We start from the raw sequence: 18,319 nt of genomic DNA, 5'->3' as shown, positions 1-18,319 counted from the left end.
TTGGTCACATACAAGATGCCTGAAATGACTGGTGTCTGCATAATCACCCATCGTAGGCTGTCACCAAATTTGAAGACATTGGGTTGAAGAGTCCATGAGATATCCATTTAAATAAGTTTGAAAAGTGGTCAAAGTGTCGTGGTGACCTTGAAGATAAGGACATGGTCACACAAATCGACTGGTGTCTGGGTAATCCCCCAATGTAGGCTGTCACCAAATTTGAAGACATTGGGTACAACAGTTTATGAGACATCGCGTTAACAAGAATCAGGACGTCAAACGCCGCTGAATACATAGTCAATTAAACCTTTCTGGAATTGAACTTCATTTTGGGTTCATGGAAATTTTTGTTCCTTTAAGAGTTGAAAACACAACATAGTACTGAAGGTACATTTAAAAGCAGCTCTCATCACTGACCTTGATACTGTATTTGACCTTTCCAGCATAGTGTACAATGACAAAGGCCCTCTCCTTGAGTTGTGGGACTTGGTAGTAGGGGTTGTTGGTGTGTTGGTGGCTGAACTTAGACAGCATCGTGTCGTTGGTTGCACCAGGAAAACTGGCAAGGAAGACATCAGTTAGACAATTCTTTCTCTTGGATGTGGTCACACCACACCTCTTCAATGAAAACCTTAAGTCTGCTAAAAAGCAGTCCAGGAAATATAGTGTCCAAACATAGCATCTAAAAAAATGTGTGACCTACAGTGTGGCCAAGTGCTAATGTGTGAAATCATATTCTAAGTTTACTTCCTGAAATGTGACTTTGGTCATTTATTGGTTGTTTAACTCAGCAGGCTATGGTCACATGACAGCAGCCTGTGAATATCAAGTCTGGACCGGACCATCCAGTGACTGACATCATAAACATGGATCTACACACGATTCATCAGTCAGGTTGCCTGACTGACATCCAAGTGGCTAGAGCTTACATATTTGTCAAAATTTTAATAAGCAAATGTATTGAGTGATTTTGGACCTAAACTTACTTGCACTCTTCATCCATGAGACAGAAGAGACCTTTAGGCCTTTTGCTGAACAGCTCTAGACAGGCTGTGTTGTCGATGAACTCGATGTTCTTCCACTGGATGCCTTCACGCTGATACTCCTCCTGGGAAACAAGAAAGGAAACTATCACAGCAAGGGCGATGTTACTTGGTCTACGTGGTATATTTGTAACACAAATCCCTATCAAATGTGTATCAGCATCGACTAGTAATAGTAATGTATTTGTGGCATTCTAACCCATCATAATTTCACCACCTTCACCAAGATTCCATTAGTTTGATCACTGCCTTGAATAACTGGCAGGAAGCCAGGAAAACCCGTGATTTGTTACACATGTAGAGAAATGGGGTGTTTAGATTAAAAACCTTGTTTTAACAAGCTTACATTCAGACGTACTAATGCTTATACCTACCTGTTAAGCTACCTACCGAAACACCTGTGGAACACAAAACAACCCCACCTGTGCAATTACCTCCCCTTCCCTGTCACCAATCTTTTTGGGGCCTAAGGCCAGAAAGCTGTAGAAGAGCAACAAAATGGCCAAAGTCCAGAGGGGTGGATGGGTGGAACTAAACTGTATGTCTGAATGGAAGCTTGTTAAAACAAGTTTTTTAATCTTTAAAAAAAAAAATGTTTTAGCTTACATTCAGCCGTACTAATGCTTTATCCATAAGCAGGCAGTGGGGACAAGGCCCAACCAGAATAATTACCTATGTGAAGCCGACACATCCCTGGTGACACGTAGTATTGACAGACTTCACAAAGGGGGTTGTGTTTACCCAAAGTCATAAAGAAAGAACATTGTTGTGACACGAACAGCTGATGAGATAAGCATTGCAGCCTTAGCCGAGTAACCCTTCTTGATCAACGAAGCTTTGAGCAATCCCACCCATGAAGTTGTGTAACCCCACGTGCAGGTCGATGCTGTGTTGATGCAAAAGAAGATCCTCCCGAAATGGGAGAGCAAATGGAGGTTGGTTTCGACGCGTAGCAATTCCTGGAACCACGTCCTGGCCAGCCAATAAGGCTCAACCAAAAGCAGACGGAGTCGATTGGTCTGTCGAATCTTATCCAAGATCAAAGGTAACAGAACAGTTGGTAGAAGCGTCGAGATCTTCCCACGATATCACTAGGGCATCGTGGTCCCAAGCCAGCTAATCTGGGACAGGATACACAAAGCGCGGAAGATGATTGTTGTGCCATGTCGCAAACAGATCCACCTGTGGAGTCCAGAAATACTCCGTCAGAAGGCAAAAGGTGACTGGATTGAGCATCCACTCCATGGGAGATGGATGAGAGAGTCAACCATGTTTTGGCCCTGGGAATGTGATGGGCCTGGACCTCCATCGACGAGGGCAAAGAATTCGAACGTGAGGTCGAGGAAAGCAGATGAGTGGATCCATCCCCATCGGTTGATGTAGTGGACAACCGTTGCGTTGTCCGACTGTATCATCAACCAACTGCCGAGGAGGCAATGTTCCCAATGTCGAATGGCCCAAATGACTGCATTGACTCCAAGACAATTGATGTGACGAACCTGTTCGTCTGGTAACCACTGCCTTGAGTCATAAAGACACCTTTGCAAAAGTTTCACGGCAAGAGCCACCACTTCAGATGACGACGTAGGTGGATTAGCAAGTGAACCTAACGATCAGGAATGTGGGTAAAGAAATCTCTGCAGTGGAAGGAGTTGGAGACGACCGCTAGAAGTTAGATCCTGTGCTGACGTCAACTGCCCAAAAATCTCCTGCCAACAGTGCACCGTTGCTGGCGCATGCAGGAGGGCGGCAATGCAGGTGACAATCTTTTCCTATCGATCTTGAGAATTCACAACCAGATTAAGTGCCGTCTTGAATCAAATGCCCACATATATCAGATCCTGAGTAGGGGATAACTCAGACATCTGGAGGTTGACGATCCACCCTAGATGAGCTAGAAGATCGAGAGTGGTAGTCATTTCCGGATGTAAGTCCAACAAAATTTGATTCCCTAGCAGACAGTCATCTAGGTAGAAAATCCACGACAGGTTTCATGATCCGGGTGAAAATGTACAGGGCCGTGGAAATTCCAAATGGCAGGGCCACCCATTGGTAATGAATGCCTTGGTAGATGAAGCGGAGATATTTCTGGAACCTTGGAATGAATCGGGACATGCAGACAGGCGTCTTGCAGGTCTATCAATATGAGAATATCGTTTGGCAAAGTCACGGAGTGAACTGTTTCATATTGAAGATGAGTCGCATTTCTACGAGTTCTTCGGGACGAGGAAGATAGGGGAGTAAAAGCCGGGTGACGTCACTGAGGGTCTCAGGCGGAGCATGGCCGCCATCTCTACCAACGTGTTGATGGCCTCCATCAGCTGGGCCATTGGTGGAGTCAATAACAAGGGGAACGATGTTAATGGCGGAATATTGTCTAGGCGAGGGGCATAGCCCCTAGTCAAAAGGCATTGAACATATTGTTCGTTTGAAACGTCCCACCTCTGGGAAAAGAACCGAAGCCTCCCCCCAACCAGTAATGTTTCCGATGTTTCCCATGAGGCATGGAAAAGGACACCCTTCTTCTGTCCCCAACAGATCGTCAGACACGACTTGTCGATCGATTGGCTTGAAAAACGTTCTGAACATGACGATGTCGGTATCGTTGTTCGGGAATGTTGTGCACCGGTTGACGACGTACAGGTTTCTGGGTAGACGAGATAATCATTTGTTTCTCGCTCCCCAGCGTGTACTTGTCCAAAACTGAAGGAATGGCTCCATTGAATAATTGAGATGAAGTCTTTCCCGTGAAAGTGGCCTAGTGTGCCGTTCCGTGAGCTTTGACATCGTGAGAAATCCTTGTCATCGAAGTTGAGTGACCTGCCGTGAGATATAACGAGAATGTCCTAGCACGTTGTTGATGATCTCGAGATGAAGCACGCTTCTTCTTATAATGCCGATCAGCCTCCCGCTTAGCAATAGCTCTCAAATATGCATTGAAATCCTCCTTGGACAATTTATCATACAGGATGCATTTCAGGTCAACTGAACATGGAGCATAGCCATCCTTCGCAAGGCAGGACGGACAACTACTCTGGGGTCGGCCTTAGAAAGTTTCCGTTGACATTTTAAAGCCATGCTTAATTCCAAAAACATGTGTTCACAAGATATTGTGCAAAAAGTGTCTCCATCTTCTTGCGAATGAAAGTGGAACACTTGAATCCCCTTTTGAAGCTCCCTTCAAAAAAGCGAATGTAAAATCACTCACCCAGTGTTACCTCCCTGAGGCATTTTGGCGGCAAAATCTGTCACATGATCAAACACACTCTCCACTCTCTCTGAATATGAGCCCGACACCCGGATTTACAGGGAAATCCAGAGTGCCATGAGGGGAGGTTGGGAGGGCTGACTTCAAGAGTCAGGATAATATAAAATATCAATTTTAATAAAAAAAATACATATTTTTCCTTATCCTGACTCATGCTTAATTGCTTGTAGAATCCAACTGAACCTGTGGGGGGTCAAGACACTCTGGATTCATAACTTGCTGATTTACGTCCTGCATACCCCCCTGAGGGAACTTCTTATGGCACTGTGCTGATCCTTTCTTCCAGCTTACTCTGATGAGTCTGGGGGAACCACAACTTGTCAGATTTCTCTGGAACCGTCTTCTCCTGACATTATGTGTGGATTTATACGACTCCATGTCTTGATGCTCGCATAAAGTGGAGAAGCGACCCTTCTTCATGTACGAGTAAGTCCTTTACAAGTACAGGGTCTGTCACTCATGCTAGCCTGTCCTAGACGTGCGCATGGACTCTTAAGCTCTAGCTCTCCAGAGAGTTGGCTTTTACAAGTCACATGATAATAGGGTGAGATTCATCTCAGCGCCTTTGAGGAACCGTCAATTGTTGTGCTACAACAAGAGGCCCAAACTGGTGAATGCCGGAGACGTCCTCGGTAGCAATGTCTCTGAAGTAGTGGTTGGCAAACACCGTCTCTGACTTCCAAAAGCAGCCCTCCATTATTGTCGAGATGGAGCAGTTTCCATGCAGAGCGAGTGTCGATGCCAGCACTCTGACTTTATGAGGGTTGAAGGCTCGTGGAGGCTCAAGTCCTGCTGTTTTGTAGGCTCTTAGGATGACGGCTCTCATCCATATCGATATCGTAATACGTGAGGCCTTTGTAGGCGTCTCCGTAGTTAGAGGGATGAAAAGGCGCTTGAATTTTCGTCTTCTCATCTTAGACCTTTGTAGGTAGACTTTCAATGCTCTGACTGGGCAAAAGGATAGGTCCTGAGTATCCTGTGGCCCAAGGACTGTCGAGAGTGCTGGGATGTGGAACTGTCTGTCTGGTTGACCCGGCAGTTGGTTCTTTGGTATGAAGTCCCATCTCAATCCCAGATGTACGATGTTGCGATGTGCATCAAATCGTGATCGTCCAGAGCATGTATTTCCGACATCCGAGGGGCTGCTGCCAAGGCGACCAGGAACAGTGTTTTGTGTGTTAAAAACTCATAGGATGTCCTTTCGAGTGGTCCGCTTGGAGAGCGGAAGGTCGAGGGTTCGATCCCCGACCGCGTCATACCAAAAGACGTTAACATATGGTACTTGTTGGTCCCTGTCTGGCGCTCGGCATTAATGGGTACAACAAGGACTGGTTGGCTCGGAGTCAGTATAATGTGTCTGAGTGGGGTATTCATGCTTCACTGCGGCATGGTATCTCAGTGGGCTAGCACTATAAAACCAGCTTAAGTCTGGGCTAGTACAAGCAGCCACACATACACATACACACGCATGCACGTCGTCATATGAGCGAAATATTCTCAAGCACGACGTTAAACCCAATTTCACCTCACCTCACCTCACCTTTCGGTGGTTCAGTAAGGGTCACTGGTGAGATGCTGCAAGACTACGTTGAGATCACAAGCAGGTGCTTTAAATTTCTTTTGTTGGTCTTCCGGATAGGTCCTGAGTATCCTGTGGCCCAAGGACTGTCGAGAGTGCTGGGATGTGGAACTGTCTGTCTGGTTGACCCGGCAGTTGGTTCTTTGGTATGAAGTCCCATCTCAATCCCAGATGTACGATGTTGCGATGTGCATCAAATCGTGATCGTCCAGAGCATGTATTTCCGACATCCGAGCTGCTGCTGCCAAGGCGACCAGGAACAGTGTTTTGTGTGTTAAAAACTCATAGGATGTCCTTTCGAGTGGTCCGCCCGGAGAGCGGAAGGTCGCGGGTTCGATCCCCGACCGCGTCATACCAAAAGACGTTAACATATGGTACTTGTTGGTCCCTGTCTGGCGCTCGGCATTAATGGGTACAACAAGGACTGGTTGGCTCGGAGTCAGTATAATGTGTCTGAGTGGGGTATTCATGCTTCACTGCGGCATGGTATCTCAGTGGGCTAGCACTATAAAACCAGCTTAAGTCTGGGCTAGTACAAGCAGCCACACATACACATACACACGCATGCACGTCGTCATATGAGCGAAATATTCTCAAGCACGACGTTAAACCCAATTTCACCTCACCTCACCTCACCTTTCGAGTGGTTCGTAAGGGTCACTGGTGAGATGCTGCAAGACTACGTTGAGATCACAAGCAGGTGCTTTAAATTTCTTTTGTTGGTCTTCCAACTTAAAGGAGCGTAGTAGAGCCAGTATCTCTGGTACTTTAGTCAGCTTAACACCAGTCTTCATGGTGATAACCGTGCTGAGGGTCGCTAGGTATGTAGAGAGTGTTGAACCTTTTCACCGCCTCGTTTGTCTTAGATGACAAAGGTATTCTGCCGCTTGAGGATGTTTTGCTTTCATCGCCATGAAGCCCTTCCTCAATGCATATTTCTCAAAACTCTGCCACTTGTCGTCGTACAAGATGCGGGTTGATCTACGTAGAGCTAGTGTGACTGCTTTCGCTGCTCTGGCGGAATATCCTCTTTTCTTCAAGCAAGTCTCGATACGTTCCATGCGTGTAGCTGTATGATGCATCTGAAGGCTTCTGGATGTAACATCCATTCCTTCGGGGATGGTTGTGTTGGACGAGATAGGCATCTGCTATCACATTCTTGGCTCCAGGAATGTGGCATGTTTTTATGTCAATGTTCAGGTTGTTTATTATGCTGAACAGATGAAAGCTGAGATCTAGAAGATTCCTTGATCTTGTTGATCCTTATTTGTTGATGTAGAACGCCACTGTGGAGTTGTCTGTGTGGATCATCAGTTGTGCGTTCCTAAGTATGCTGGACCAGTGTAGTAAGGCGTTTATTACGGCTTTCATCTCGAGCATGTTGATGTGCAGACTCTGCTCCTGACCTGACCATTTCCCTGCTGCCACTTCATTGTTGAGGTGAGCTCCCCATCCTTGAAGTGATGCATCTACGTAGAGATGAGTGTTGCACTCCAGCTCTGATAAGTAGGTCCTCCGCAAACATTCAACTTCCGAGTCCACCATAGAAAATATGGTTTCAGTCCGTCCCGTAGTCCAAAGGAGTCCAGACTGTCTAGATGAGTGTTCAAGAACACTTGTAGTGGGCGCAGCAGTTGTAGTCTTCTTCTGCGTGTCATGTCTTGTGCTGACTGACTGACTGAGTTTAGTTTTTGCCGCTTTTAGCAATATTCCAGCAATATCACGGCGGGGGACACCAGAAATGGGCTTAACACATTGTGCCCATGTGGGGAATCGAACCCGGGTCTTCGGCGTGACGAGCCAACGCTTTAACCACTGGGCTACCCCACCGCCCCGACGTGAGAAGAACTTCGTAGTGGTAACGGGGAGAGTAGTGCTTGAGATATCATTTGTTGTATCTTGATCCAATGCTCCTCTGGGACGACTATGCAATTCGCCGATGCGATGAGCCGTTTTCCTAGGAATTGAAGATCCTGTGTGGGTTCTAGTTCCGACTTGAGGAGATTTACTAGCCATCCTATTTGAGTGAGTAGCCTGATGGTTGATGAGCTTGAATCCCGTCGTCCAGGTAAAACGCACTGCGTAGACCTCGATGATGTAGATATGTGATGATGGGCTTTGTCACTCGAGTAAACAACCAGGGGGGCCAACGATATTCCAAATGATAGCACCTTCCATTGGAAATTACGTCCGTTGAAGAAGAAACGTAGGTATCTCCTTGAGTCTGGATGTATCGGGATGTGAAGATATGGATCCTGTAGATCTATGCTGGCGAGGTAGTCTAACGGACGAACGAGTTGTCGCAGTTGAGGAAGGTGTATCATCCTGAACTTTGCGTGTCTGCGTAGTTAATCTTGGTTGAATTTCCTCATGTTGCAGATGAATTTTTCTTTGGTACAGAAGGATTGGGGAGTAAAAACCGGGCGTGACAAGCTCCTGTTTTATCTCTTCGAGTGCCTCCTTCTCGAGTAGAGTTGTGATGGCATCGAGTAGCTTCTCCATCTAGCAGCATAGTTGTGAGCCAGAGGGTTGCTTGTCAATGGTGGTACTGCTTGTATCCTCTGCGTAGGATCTGGGATACGTAGTCGTCCTGAAGAATTCCCCAATTCTCCCAGTAGTGTTGCAGACGTCCACCCACTGTTGAAGGTTGTATGGGAACGGCTGGGGGTGGAAGACTTCAGTTGTTCCGAACCCATCCATCAGCGTCTAGAGTTCCTGGCACCTCTGGGTGCTCTGCCTCTTCCAGGGTTACCTCTTGGAGCTCCAGTTGGGCGACGAAAAGAATCCTTGCCTCCTTTGGAGTTGCCGTATTTCTTTTCCCTGGCTCTCTGTATCCCCGCAAACTTCGACTTGCCGGAGTAGTGTTGCGACGTCTGACGGATAACACTGGCCAGTGTATCGATGGACTTGATCATTATTACCTCCCTTGACTCTTTTCGTAACTTCTTTGGCCACGTCCTTGCATGAAGATACCCGGTCTGACATTCTGCGACGACGGCTGCTGCTGCTGCAAAGATGACGACGCATCTGAGAGTGCTGAGGCTTCTTCCAAGGACCACTGTGCTTGTGAAGTACTGCCATCTCTCGTATCTGATGTCTGCGTTGATAGAACATCTGACTGCGCTGAGATGACTGCTGACGTCACTGTAGAAGAAGATCTCGTCTTCTTCTTAACTGCTACTTCAGGAATGAGGATGGGTGGCTCGTCATACATCTACTTCGTCTGAAGGGATGATCTCTGCAGCGAAGGACCTCGTCTTCTGCGCTGCCCCATGGGAAGACTTCGCTGGAGTCTTATCTGCCGACAACTTCTTTTTCTGAGAAGACGATGACCTGGGTCTTCTTAGACTGCGACGAGGCTACTACCTGATGTTGACGACCTCTTCCTGGAGCCGGAGCTTCCATCTGCCACAGCAAAATGCTCCGTAGTAGCAACCGGTAAATCACTGGAATGGTGAATCTCAGCAGACAGCAATAAACGGTTATCAGCGCATTCACTCAGTTTAGACATGACTTGTAAAAGCCGTCTAGACCTGTCCTTGGCACGTCTAAGAATGGAATATAAATAATTATTAAATTCAATTTCAGATAAATGCTGACAAAGTTGACAGCGAAAGCTGGAAGAACATGTAGAAGTGCAATTAGGACAATAAATGCGGATCAGCAATCGACAACCGGTACCTGCAACGCATGCAAGTTTTCATCAATTGTAAGCAAGATGAAATATCATGTCAACAATGTGAATAAACAGATAATTTAGACAAAACTTTCAAATCATATTGCTGGTATATCTTCCTAAATGCCGTATACAGCTAAATTTAGTGGTAAAGACCTAAATATAAAAGGATATAACGCCGTATAGGGACCCAGGGGCTCTCACAACCATCCTCTAGGGCGAAGAAGGAGAGAGTGAAGAGCGTGTTTGGTCATGTGACAGATTTGCCGCCAAAATGCCTAAGGGAGGTAACACTGGGTGAGTGATTTTACATCCTCTTGTTTGAAGGGAGCTTCAAAAGGGGATTCAAGTGTTCCACTATCATTCGCAAGAAGGAGACAAGCAATTAAGCATGAGTCAGGATAAGGAAAAATAGAGAGCTCTATTCCATACATCCTACAGGTACGAAACGCATGAAAGATTGGTGATAGGGAAGGGGAGGTCATTGCACAGGTCATGTCCACTCGACTCACAGTAGGTAGCTTAACCGGTAGGTATAAGCATTAGTACAGCTGAATGTAAGCTAAAACATAACCCTTCTTTCAAAACAAAACCATGTTTTCGATTATTTTACGTTAGTATCAGAGTAAATATCATACAGTGCAAAATCCTTACCTGTTCAAACTTGAAGATGTGTTGGTTAAAGTAGTACTGAAGGTGTTCATTGGCAAAGTTGATACAGAACTGCTCGAAACTGTTCTTGCCAAAATCTTCAAAGCCAAAGATGTCAAGGACGCCTATGGAGTTTCCCTATAACCAACCACAGCATATGAGGACCCTATTATTTTCATCACATTGCAGGAATACCTTAGAGGAATCCTAAACACTATGATGGTGGTGCTCATTGTTCAAAAAGGCAGAACAAAATTTCAAAATATCAAGCCTGGAAGATTTCAATCATTTATTTAAAGACACCGAACCAACAAGGAACCCACAATAAACAGATTCTGATGCAAGTAAGGGATGCAATTCAGCACAGCTTTAGACACCAACATTTTCCAAAGAGGCAAGAAACACAAACCAAGAAGATATGGTCGGCAAGCTCATTCACCGCAAATGAGCATGATTTAGTTTACATGCTAAAACATAAGACAGGTTATTGTTTATTTTTCTATAATTATGTAAAGATGTGTATTTAGAAAGGGGACAAATGTTAATAGTGGTAAGTTGTGTCACTTAGTCACACATTTCATCATGGTTCAAAGGTTGAAGGCAAAAAAATTATGCAGGTTGTTAAGTTAAAACATGCACCAAGCACTTTTTAAAAAATCATTCAAAATCCTTACACATTTCAGGAACACAACAGGTTACTTCTAAATAAAAACATGAAGTCACCATGAAATTAGACTTGGTCATGTCTGGTCCGAAAGCAAGATTCCAATTGTCATCAACATTCATTAATCATAATCATAATAACAATAATCTCCCAGTCTAAGTAAACTTAGACTCAGTATTATTCGTTACACTACCACACTGGGTCTAATAAACACGAGCAGAAGGTCACGTCAGCTAACCTTTGAGCGACCTATTACCATCCAATCAAACATGAGACGGCCAAACTGATTTAACCAATCAGACAACTGCTACCATTTATTCAGTTTGAGTTTCTGAGTGAAGTGTTTTTTAATGTTCTCTTCCCCGGTCGCTGACAATGATCTCTCAACAAACGAAAATATGCATAAAAAACTGATACTTGACTGCAGCACATACGCTTAGGGTTTCTGATGACATGGTTACTATTAGCTTATATTTTCGCAAGATAACATTCTGGAATATTGACAAAAACGCTATTTTCAGCGACTGCTTCCTCACTTTTGTGAATAATGGTGTATGGGTATCACTGTATGGGCTTTCTAATATTAATTTCTAGGCGATCATGTGCAAAATAGCATTCGGAATCGTTCAAGTACAAATATTTTCGAGGTGAAAGTTCAAACGGTATGTGCGAATATTAACTTTTGCGATTTGGTAAGCTGTGTTCTGATTGGTCAATTCAAAAGGCTAGCTGAGGCAACCTTCTACTAGGGTTGGTTAGACTCAGTATGGCAGCGTAATGAATAATACTGAGCCTAAGTTTACTTACACTGAATAATCTCCATTATAAGAATGCTGCTTCTATAACTTCCTTGCCACATACACTTCCTGTGTCTATTTAATGCTTGTATCACCAATAAATAACAAGTAGCTGTCAATCAGTGAAGCAACCCCATGAAGCAGCTGAAATGAAGAACAAACCAATTCCACATGCATGGAACAGTTGGAGTGCTTACATGTTAATGTGAATCAACATGACTCATGGCTCACTTAAAATAATGTACAAAGCCTGTGACAAACACATGAATTTGGCTCTTAGCACAAGTTTCAATCAAATTCAGTCTAATGATATGAACTATTATAAGCTGTATATATTTTACATTTCTTAACCCCTCAAAAATGAAACAAAACAAACAATTTAGCCAATAAGAATTTTGATACGGCTAATTCTGTTACATACATGTAGGGTTTAAGTCAGTAGTACAAATGTCCCAAAGTAATCTATTCTGCTGAACAGTTCAAGAACTTTACTCAGTAATGCTGCAGTTTTTCCAAACCTGTTGATGAATACCCAGTATATCAAGTGACAGCCACAGTGTATCATTGATTTACATCAACTTCAGAATGCCAAGCTCTGAAGCTCTGACCACCTCACCGATGTCATGTACTTACCATGAAGAGATAAACAAAGCTACTTTAACTACAGACGATGACAAATCACAAACAACCATGACAACAGAAAAATGACATGAAGAAAACATCTCTATCCCCCGCCATAGCTATGATCATCATCTGTATCAACACTAGAATGACTACTGCAGATAGCAACATGAAAAGTGGGTCTGTTCTTTAATGCCACACTGAACAATATTCCAGTGGTAGGACCGCAGCATGTAAATACATGCCTGGTCCAGACAAACCAGTGACTGATACTGTCAGCAAGGACCCACACCATCAGCCAAGTCTCCAAGTCTGACAATCACATCCATTAAGTTCCCACCTATGACAGCATGGGTTGCTGGGTACCAGTTCAAACACAGAATCTGTCCATTCTTGTCTATGTGTCCTACATGCCATTTTCGGACTTCAGTTCCACACTAGAAAGGATATTTGTTTCAAATTTTCAAAGCCATTTCAGCACAAATGATTATAGAATGTAATGATGATGTAATTCAAAGGCCTTGATTCTGAAGGGCAGATCATCAAATGTCAAAAACATATACATATCGGGACATATACAATGTATGATGAATGAATTCCTCAAGACAATGTAATTACGTCATGAATCAAGTTGCTAATCTTTTGATGAACGAATCAATGAGTGAAAAGTGACAAAGTAACAAAATCATAACAGATATAAAATTAAACGTGCCTCAGTCATTTTGCCTGCAAGGTCTCATGATAACAATGTCTTGTTCAGTCAAATTTAAGATCAAACAAAAAACCTTAGCATTGATCCTTTTTGTAATGTTCCACACATCATGACCTTTTTTGCAACATGATTCAGATGAGAAGACAAGACAACGAAGGGACAAAACCTGTCACATAGTCCATCATGTTGAGGCGGGGGATAAGAAGTAACACCACTAACATCAATACCCATGCTTATTCCTATAAAAACCAAACCAGGGAAACGGTAAAGAAGGAACAGTGAAGTATAAAACAATGAAACATAACAAAGGAGGAAGAACTAAGGACCACCGGCTTCATTAGTACGCAGGTGCTTGTTAGTGTGTGGCAAGGGGCAATGAGGGGGCTGTCCTACAAGAGAAGAGTTGCCACACCATATCACAGATTCATGGGTAAACAACTGATGATGTGCATGTGACCAATTAATACAATGGTTTGGCAAATAGGAGTGAGTTTTAACTCTGTCCTTGAACATTATTTCTGTGACATGTTCTTGTGTCAGTTTAATGAGGGAGAAAAGCCAAACTTCATAGACATCTTATCTTTCATGAAACATGGAAGCACAGAGATGGTGATGTCAAACCAGAATCGCAATTAGAGTGAATCTGGGACTTAACCCCATCATCCTCAGATTCTGGCACAAACAAGGGACGCAAAGTGAATTACAGTACCACAGACAACTGGCTATGTTCGACAAGAACTGAGCATGAACAGCCTAAGCAGAATATTGAAATGACTGTAATACAATTCATATAAAAAATAATGAAGCAAACTGTACACATTAATTGACATTCTATCTTTGCAAATGATATTTTCTCAATGTTTGCCGTGTGATCAAAGCAAATATTGACAAAGTGAAAAGGTGTGGATGTTTCAGCTGCAGCACTTATTATCTGTGATGACTTGTGAAAGCAAGCAATTCTGAAACGCAGGGGCAAAACATTTGTTTGGAATAACACTATTTTCTTGAGTCCATAGTTATTCCTATCCTTCAGTATGGGACCTAATAACTTGGACCGGTGTGTTGATATTATCATAACACAATGCTTCATCATATATAGGTAATCCTATAATCTAAGCTAGCAAACAAAATATTGACATATTATCACAAGTCAAACTGAAATGACAGATCATTGAAACAAAAATTGTCACAACAAAACTGATAAAAATAAACCAACAAAAATAAAATCTCTACTATACAATTTCCACATAATTATCTTGCTCCAAAACATAACACACAGTACAAAAATATACTCATAGAAACAAATAAGGGAACACATGAACTTACAAGTGTTCCTGTATTATATTTCCAGACTTCCACCCACAGTGCAATACATACCTTGTAAAGAAACCTGGAGAAGAATAAAGGAACACTTGTACTTTCATGTGTCCCCTTATTCATTTCCATGGGTATATGTTAATTATCACAAATAGTTTTGGAATATTATTTGTCGGGGAAATTTACATAAAAAATATTTATGATCCTAACATTTTTTTATACAAAAGCCCTGATAACATGTCCTCAGTTTTCAACCAGCATGATGCAGTCAGGCCTATCCTCCAACCCTCAGTCAACAACCCCAATGTTAGAAGGGAAGCAGGCAGTGTAGGCTAAGTGAACAGAGTTCCTGGCCAGTCTCATGATAGGAAAACAAATGAGAAGAACCACAGAAAAGAAATCCAAAACTGCATGCGGTAACAGGAGGATGGAGAGGAAACGAGGGAAACGGTTGCAGAATTCAGCTGCACAAAATCGTACCAAAGCCAAAGGATCACTTTCCAAATCAAGCTGACCCTGAAGAGGGCCATTAGACTCTTGGCTGGAATCAGACGTGTTTAATACCACCTCCTTCGGCACCTGAAACGCGGATACGGCACATGATATCAATCCATAATTGCACCTACTATTTTCTTCATTTACTGAGTTGGTTGATGTAAGTTAGAAAGTCGTGCTTAATGCTGATCTGAGCAATATTGCAGCAATATTACCAAGAGCCGACCAAAATGGGGTTCTGTTCCCATCTACAGAATCAAACTGGGTGTTGTGCTAGATGAGCAAACACTGGAACCACTGGGCTACCCTATATTCTGATATGAAGGTGCAGGTAGTCAAAGAGTAATTGGTAGAGTAAGATCAGGAAAAGAAGATGATGAAGAGAAAACTGAAATGTAAGTAGTATAAACTGTGTAAATGTAACATATCTTAAAACTAGATACACTCCAAAAAATTGCATGCATCAATTAAATCTTAAAAAGATACAGATCAGAAAAACTTGTGAGAAAATAATCAGAGATGAATTTCCTATGACGATTCTGATGGTGTTAATAGGAATAGGCAGGACCTTGCAGCTTTAAATGAAGCTTGCATGAAGCACTCACATTTGCAAGCATTAGTAAAATGTTCCAAACACAAAATAATTCTGATCATATATCTCAACCAAATAGTCATGAAAGAGATCTGTTTAAGATCAGTTATATTTAGAGGCCGTGACATCTTTTTCAACACCTGTGTTTTGGCATCATGATGACCCACTCACTGTCATCATCTAAGTAGGCATTGTTATGGAGCGTACCTGATGTTCACTGTTGTGTTTCTTGGCTAGCAAAGCCTGGTTCACTTTGAGGACAATCCAGTCAAACAGAGATCCATACAAACACTTTGCCATGGCATCTCGTGTAGCGATTGCCTGAAAGTGGAGAGAAATGCATACATACAAACCAGTGGAACGTGAAATATGGATCTTGGATGATAAATGTCGATTGGTGTTCTTGAATAAATATACACAGTAAGTTGATTCTGTATGAGGAACTAAAGATTTATTTCTACATTAAATCAAAGTAGACATAATGCTGAACCCATTTTCTGCAAAAAATATGCAGTTTATCACTGTCTATAAAGAGACCCTACATATAAGGTGACCCCCAACCCCTATGTAAACCTTTAAAATCGAAGCTAATTAATATTTCAAAATGAACTGCTGTCAAGCTGGATTTGACCAAAGGTGTCAATCCCTGTACTCCTGCCGTAGAATCCTGCTGCTAAGTAAGTACTGAGTGTGATGGTGCAGGCGTGTGGAGAGACAGTGATCTTACATCCTCCATCTTGTAGTTGATGACGACTGTTTCATCCCCTGCGACAGTCTTCTTGGTGGTGAGAGCTTCCAGCACAGTCTTCTCCTTAACCTAAAACAGGAGGACACTAGTCAACACAAGCACCTTACAAAGACAAAATGTTCAAAAGGGAGGCAACTCTGACATTACATAGCAAGCTCTCAGTAGGAATATTTTTTCACAAAGTCCTTGAAGATAAGCACCAATTTCTTTTTTTTATCCACAAAATGTACTGAGATCATTTTTCAGTAAATAGGAAGTGGCTTGAGGAAAATAAACATCATGAATTCTGAGCAATAAATATTATCATATACTGCAAGTAGCATTAAATGCTAAATAGGTTGACATCACAATTTGTGAGTATAAAGAGCACATGAAATACCTTGAATCAAATTTGTTAGTATTGAAAATTAGCCGAAGTTGAATTGAAATATCATTTCTTTAAAATAAAGGCAATCTTCCATTGGCAGACTGATCTAGATTCCCTAGTGGTAGGCAGGCACATTCAAAAGCCTGTAAATGATGATGTTTTGTATTTTGTCCTGTAACTATCCACCACATTACCTGTGCCTTGTCCAGCAACTTGTGTGTTAAACATACAAAAAACGACTATTTCAAACAGTAACAGATATGCAGCACATACCTTGAGTAGGTTGCAGATGATCTCCACAGTGGCTTCATTCTTCACAGACACAGACTCGTCATGGTGCTGATCCCCTTTCTACAACACAAACACATCAATACGATACAAGCACACAATACACTCATCATATCTTCATGTTTGGGCCAAAAGTAAATGGAAAGACATATCTGTTTTATCGTGTTTTGGGGGTTTCATGGGCCTTAACAGACCATTTATCATTTCAGCAGATAGTCTGAGCAAGGGAGGTAATTCACTTCCTGATAATATCAACCCTAACATAATACTCAATTCCCATTATTCCAACTCTTACAAACAGGCTTCTAATGAGAAATGTAATTAATTAGTTGAAGCCTTATCCAATATAGTTGAAAGGGAGTTAATAAGATTACGTATGCATTGAAAGAAAGAAAAAGAATTTAACATACAGTTTTCAAGTTATGTTGCTGTTATTTGTCATATATTATGACTGATGTATGTGTAAGGACCAAGGCCCCGTTCCACAAAGCTCTCGTAAGCCTAAGATCTCGTAAACCTCCTGTACTGTAACATAGGAGGTACGAATGCTACGAGAAAAGTTACGAGATCTTAGGCTTACGAGAGCTTTGTGAAACGGGGCCCTGGACAAGAAAATGCATATTCATTTTAAAATACTGCATGCAGTCTTATAAAATATTAAAGTCCAATCGCAATTCAGAAGTTTCTGCTTTAAGCCTTACTTCCCTAATAGCATGTATACACATTATATATTATGGCACATAAGTCACCAACAAATTCCACAAAGATCTGATTAGAAATGTCATTCAGTATCTGTCAAAAGCCTAACATTTTCCTTGTTGAATTATCAATGAATGCTGACAAGTTTTCAACCCTGTTCCTACTTTTCCTGACCGATACACTTGTATGGTGACATACAATCACCTACATACCTTTCTGAACTCTATATTGCCCAAGTGCAACACTGCTGACAGTACTGCAAATATCCTGTCAACAAAACAAGGAAATACATCGGAGGCAAATAAAGATATCTGGATCAATGAGTTCAAAACTTCCTTATATTTATTTGTGTGGTGTTTTATGGTGCACTCAGTACTACTCATATCTATTCCAGCTGAGAATGGATCACCAAACCAGTGATTGATATAAGAATACCCTATGGATCACCGAACCAGTGATTGATATAAGAATACCCTATGGATCACCGAACCAGTGATTGATATAAGAACACCCTATAGATCACCGAACCAGTGATTGATATAAGAATACCCTAAGGATCACCGAACCAGTGATTGATATAAGAACACCCTTTGGATCACCGAACCAGTGATTGATATAAGAATACCCTATGGATCACCGAACCAGTGATTGATATAAGAATACCCTAAGGATCACCGAACCAGTGATTGATATAAGAACACCCTATTGATCACCAAACCAGTGATTGATATAAGAATACCCTAAGGATCACCGAACCAGTGATTGATATAAGAACACCCTTTGGATCACCGAACCAGTGATT

At 42.4% G+C, this 18,319-nt stretch overlaps 1 protein-coding gene across 1 annotated transcript in view; it reads right to left on the bottom strand.

The window, feature by feature from the left end:
- Positions 1–18,319, bottom strand: part of LOC124279769 (unconventional myosin-IXAa-like) — a 160,836-nt gene that overhangs the window by 67,375 nt on the left and 75,142 nt on the right. The window contains 8 exon segments of the mRNA XM_046715653.1: positions 418–559; positions 987–1,108; positions 10,221–10,355; positions 14,809–14,907; positions 15,623–15,736; positions 16,143–16,232; positions 16,804–16,881; positions 17,730–17,784. Of these exon segments, the coding sequence (XP_046571609.1) occupies positions 418–559; positions 987–1,108; positions 10,221–10,355; positions 14,809–14,907; positions 15,623–15,736; positions 16,143–16,232; positions 16,804–16,881; positions 17,730–17,784 (835 nt within the window).

This window comes from Haliotis rubra, unplaced genomic scaffold, assembly GCF_003918875.1.
Source record: "Haliotis rubra isolate DU_JTF1 unplaced genomic scaffold, ASM391887v1 Scf107, whole genome shotgun sequence".
NCBI lineage: Eukaryota > Metazoa > Mollusca > Gastropoda > Lepetellida > Haliotidae > Haliotis > Haliotis rubra.
This window is presented reverse-complemented; position numbering and strand designations above follow the sequence as displayed.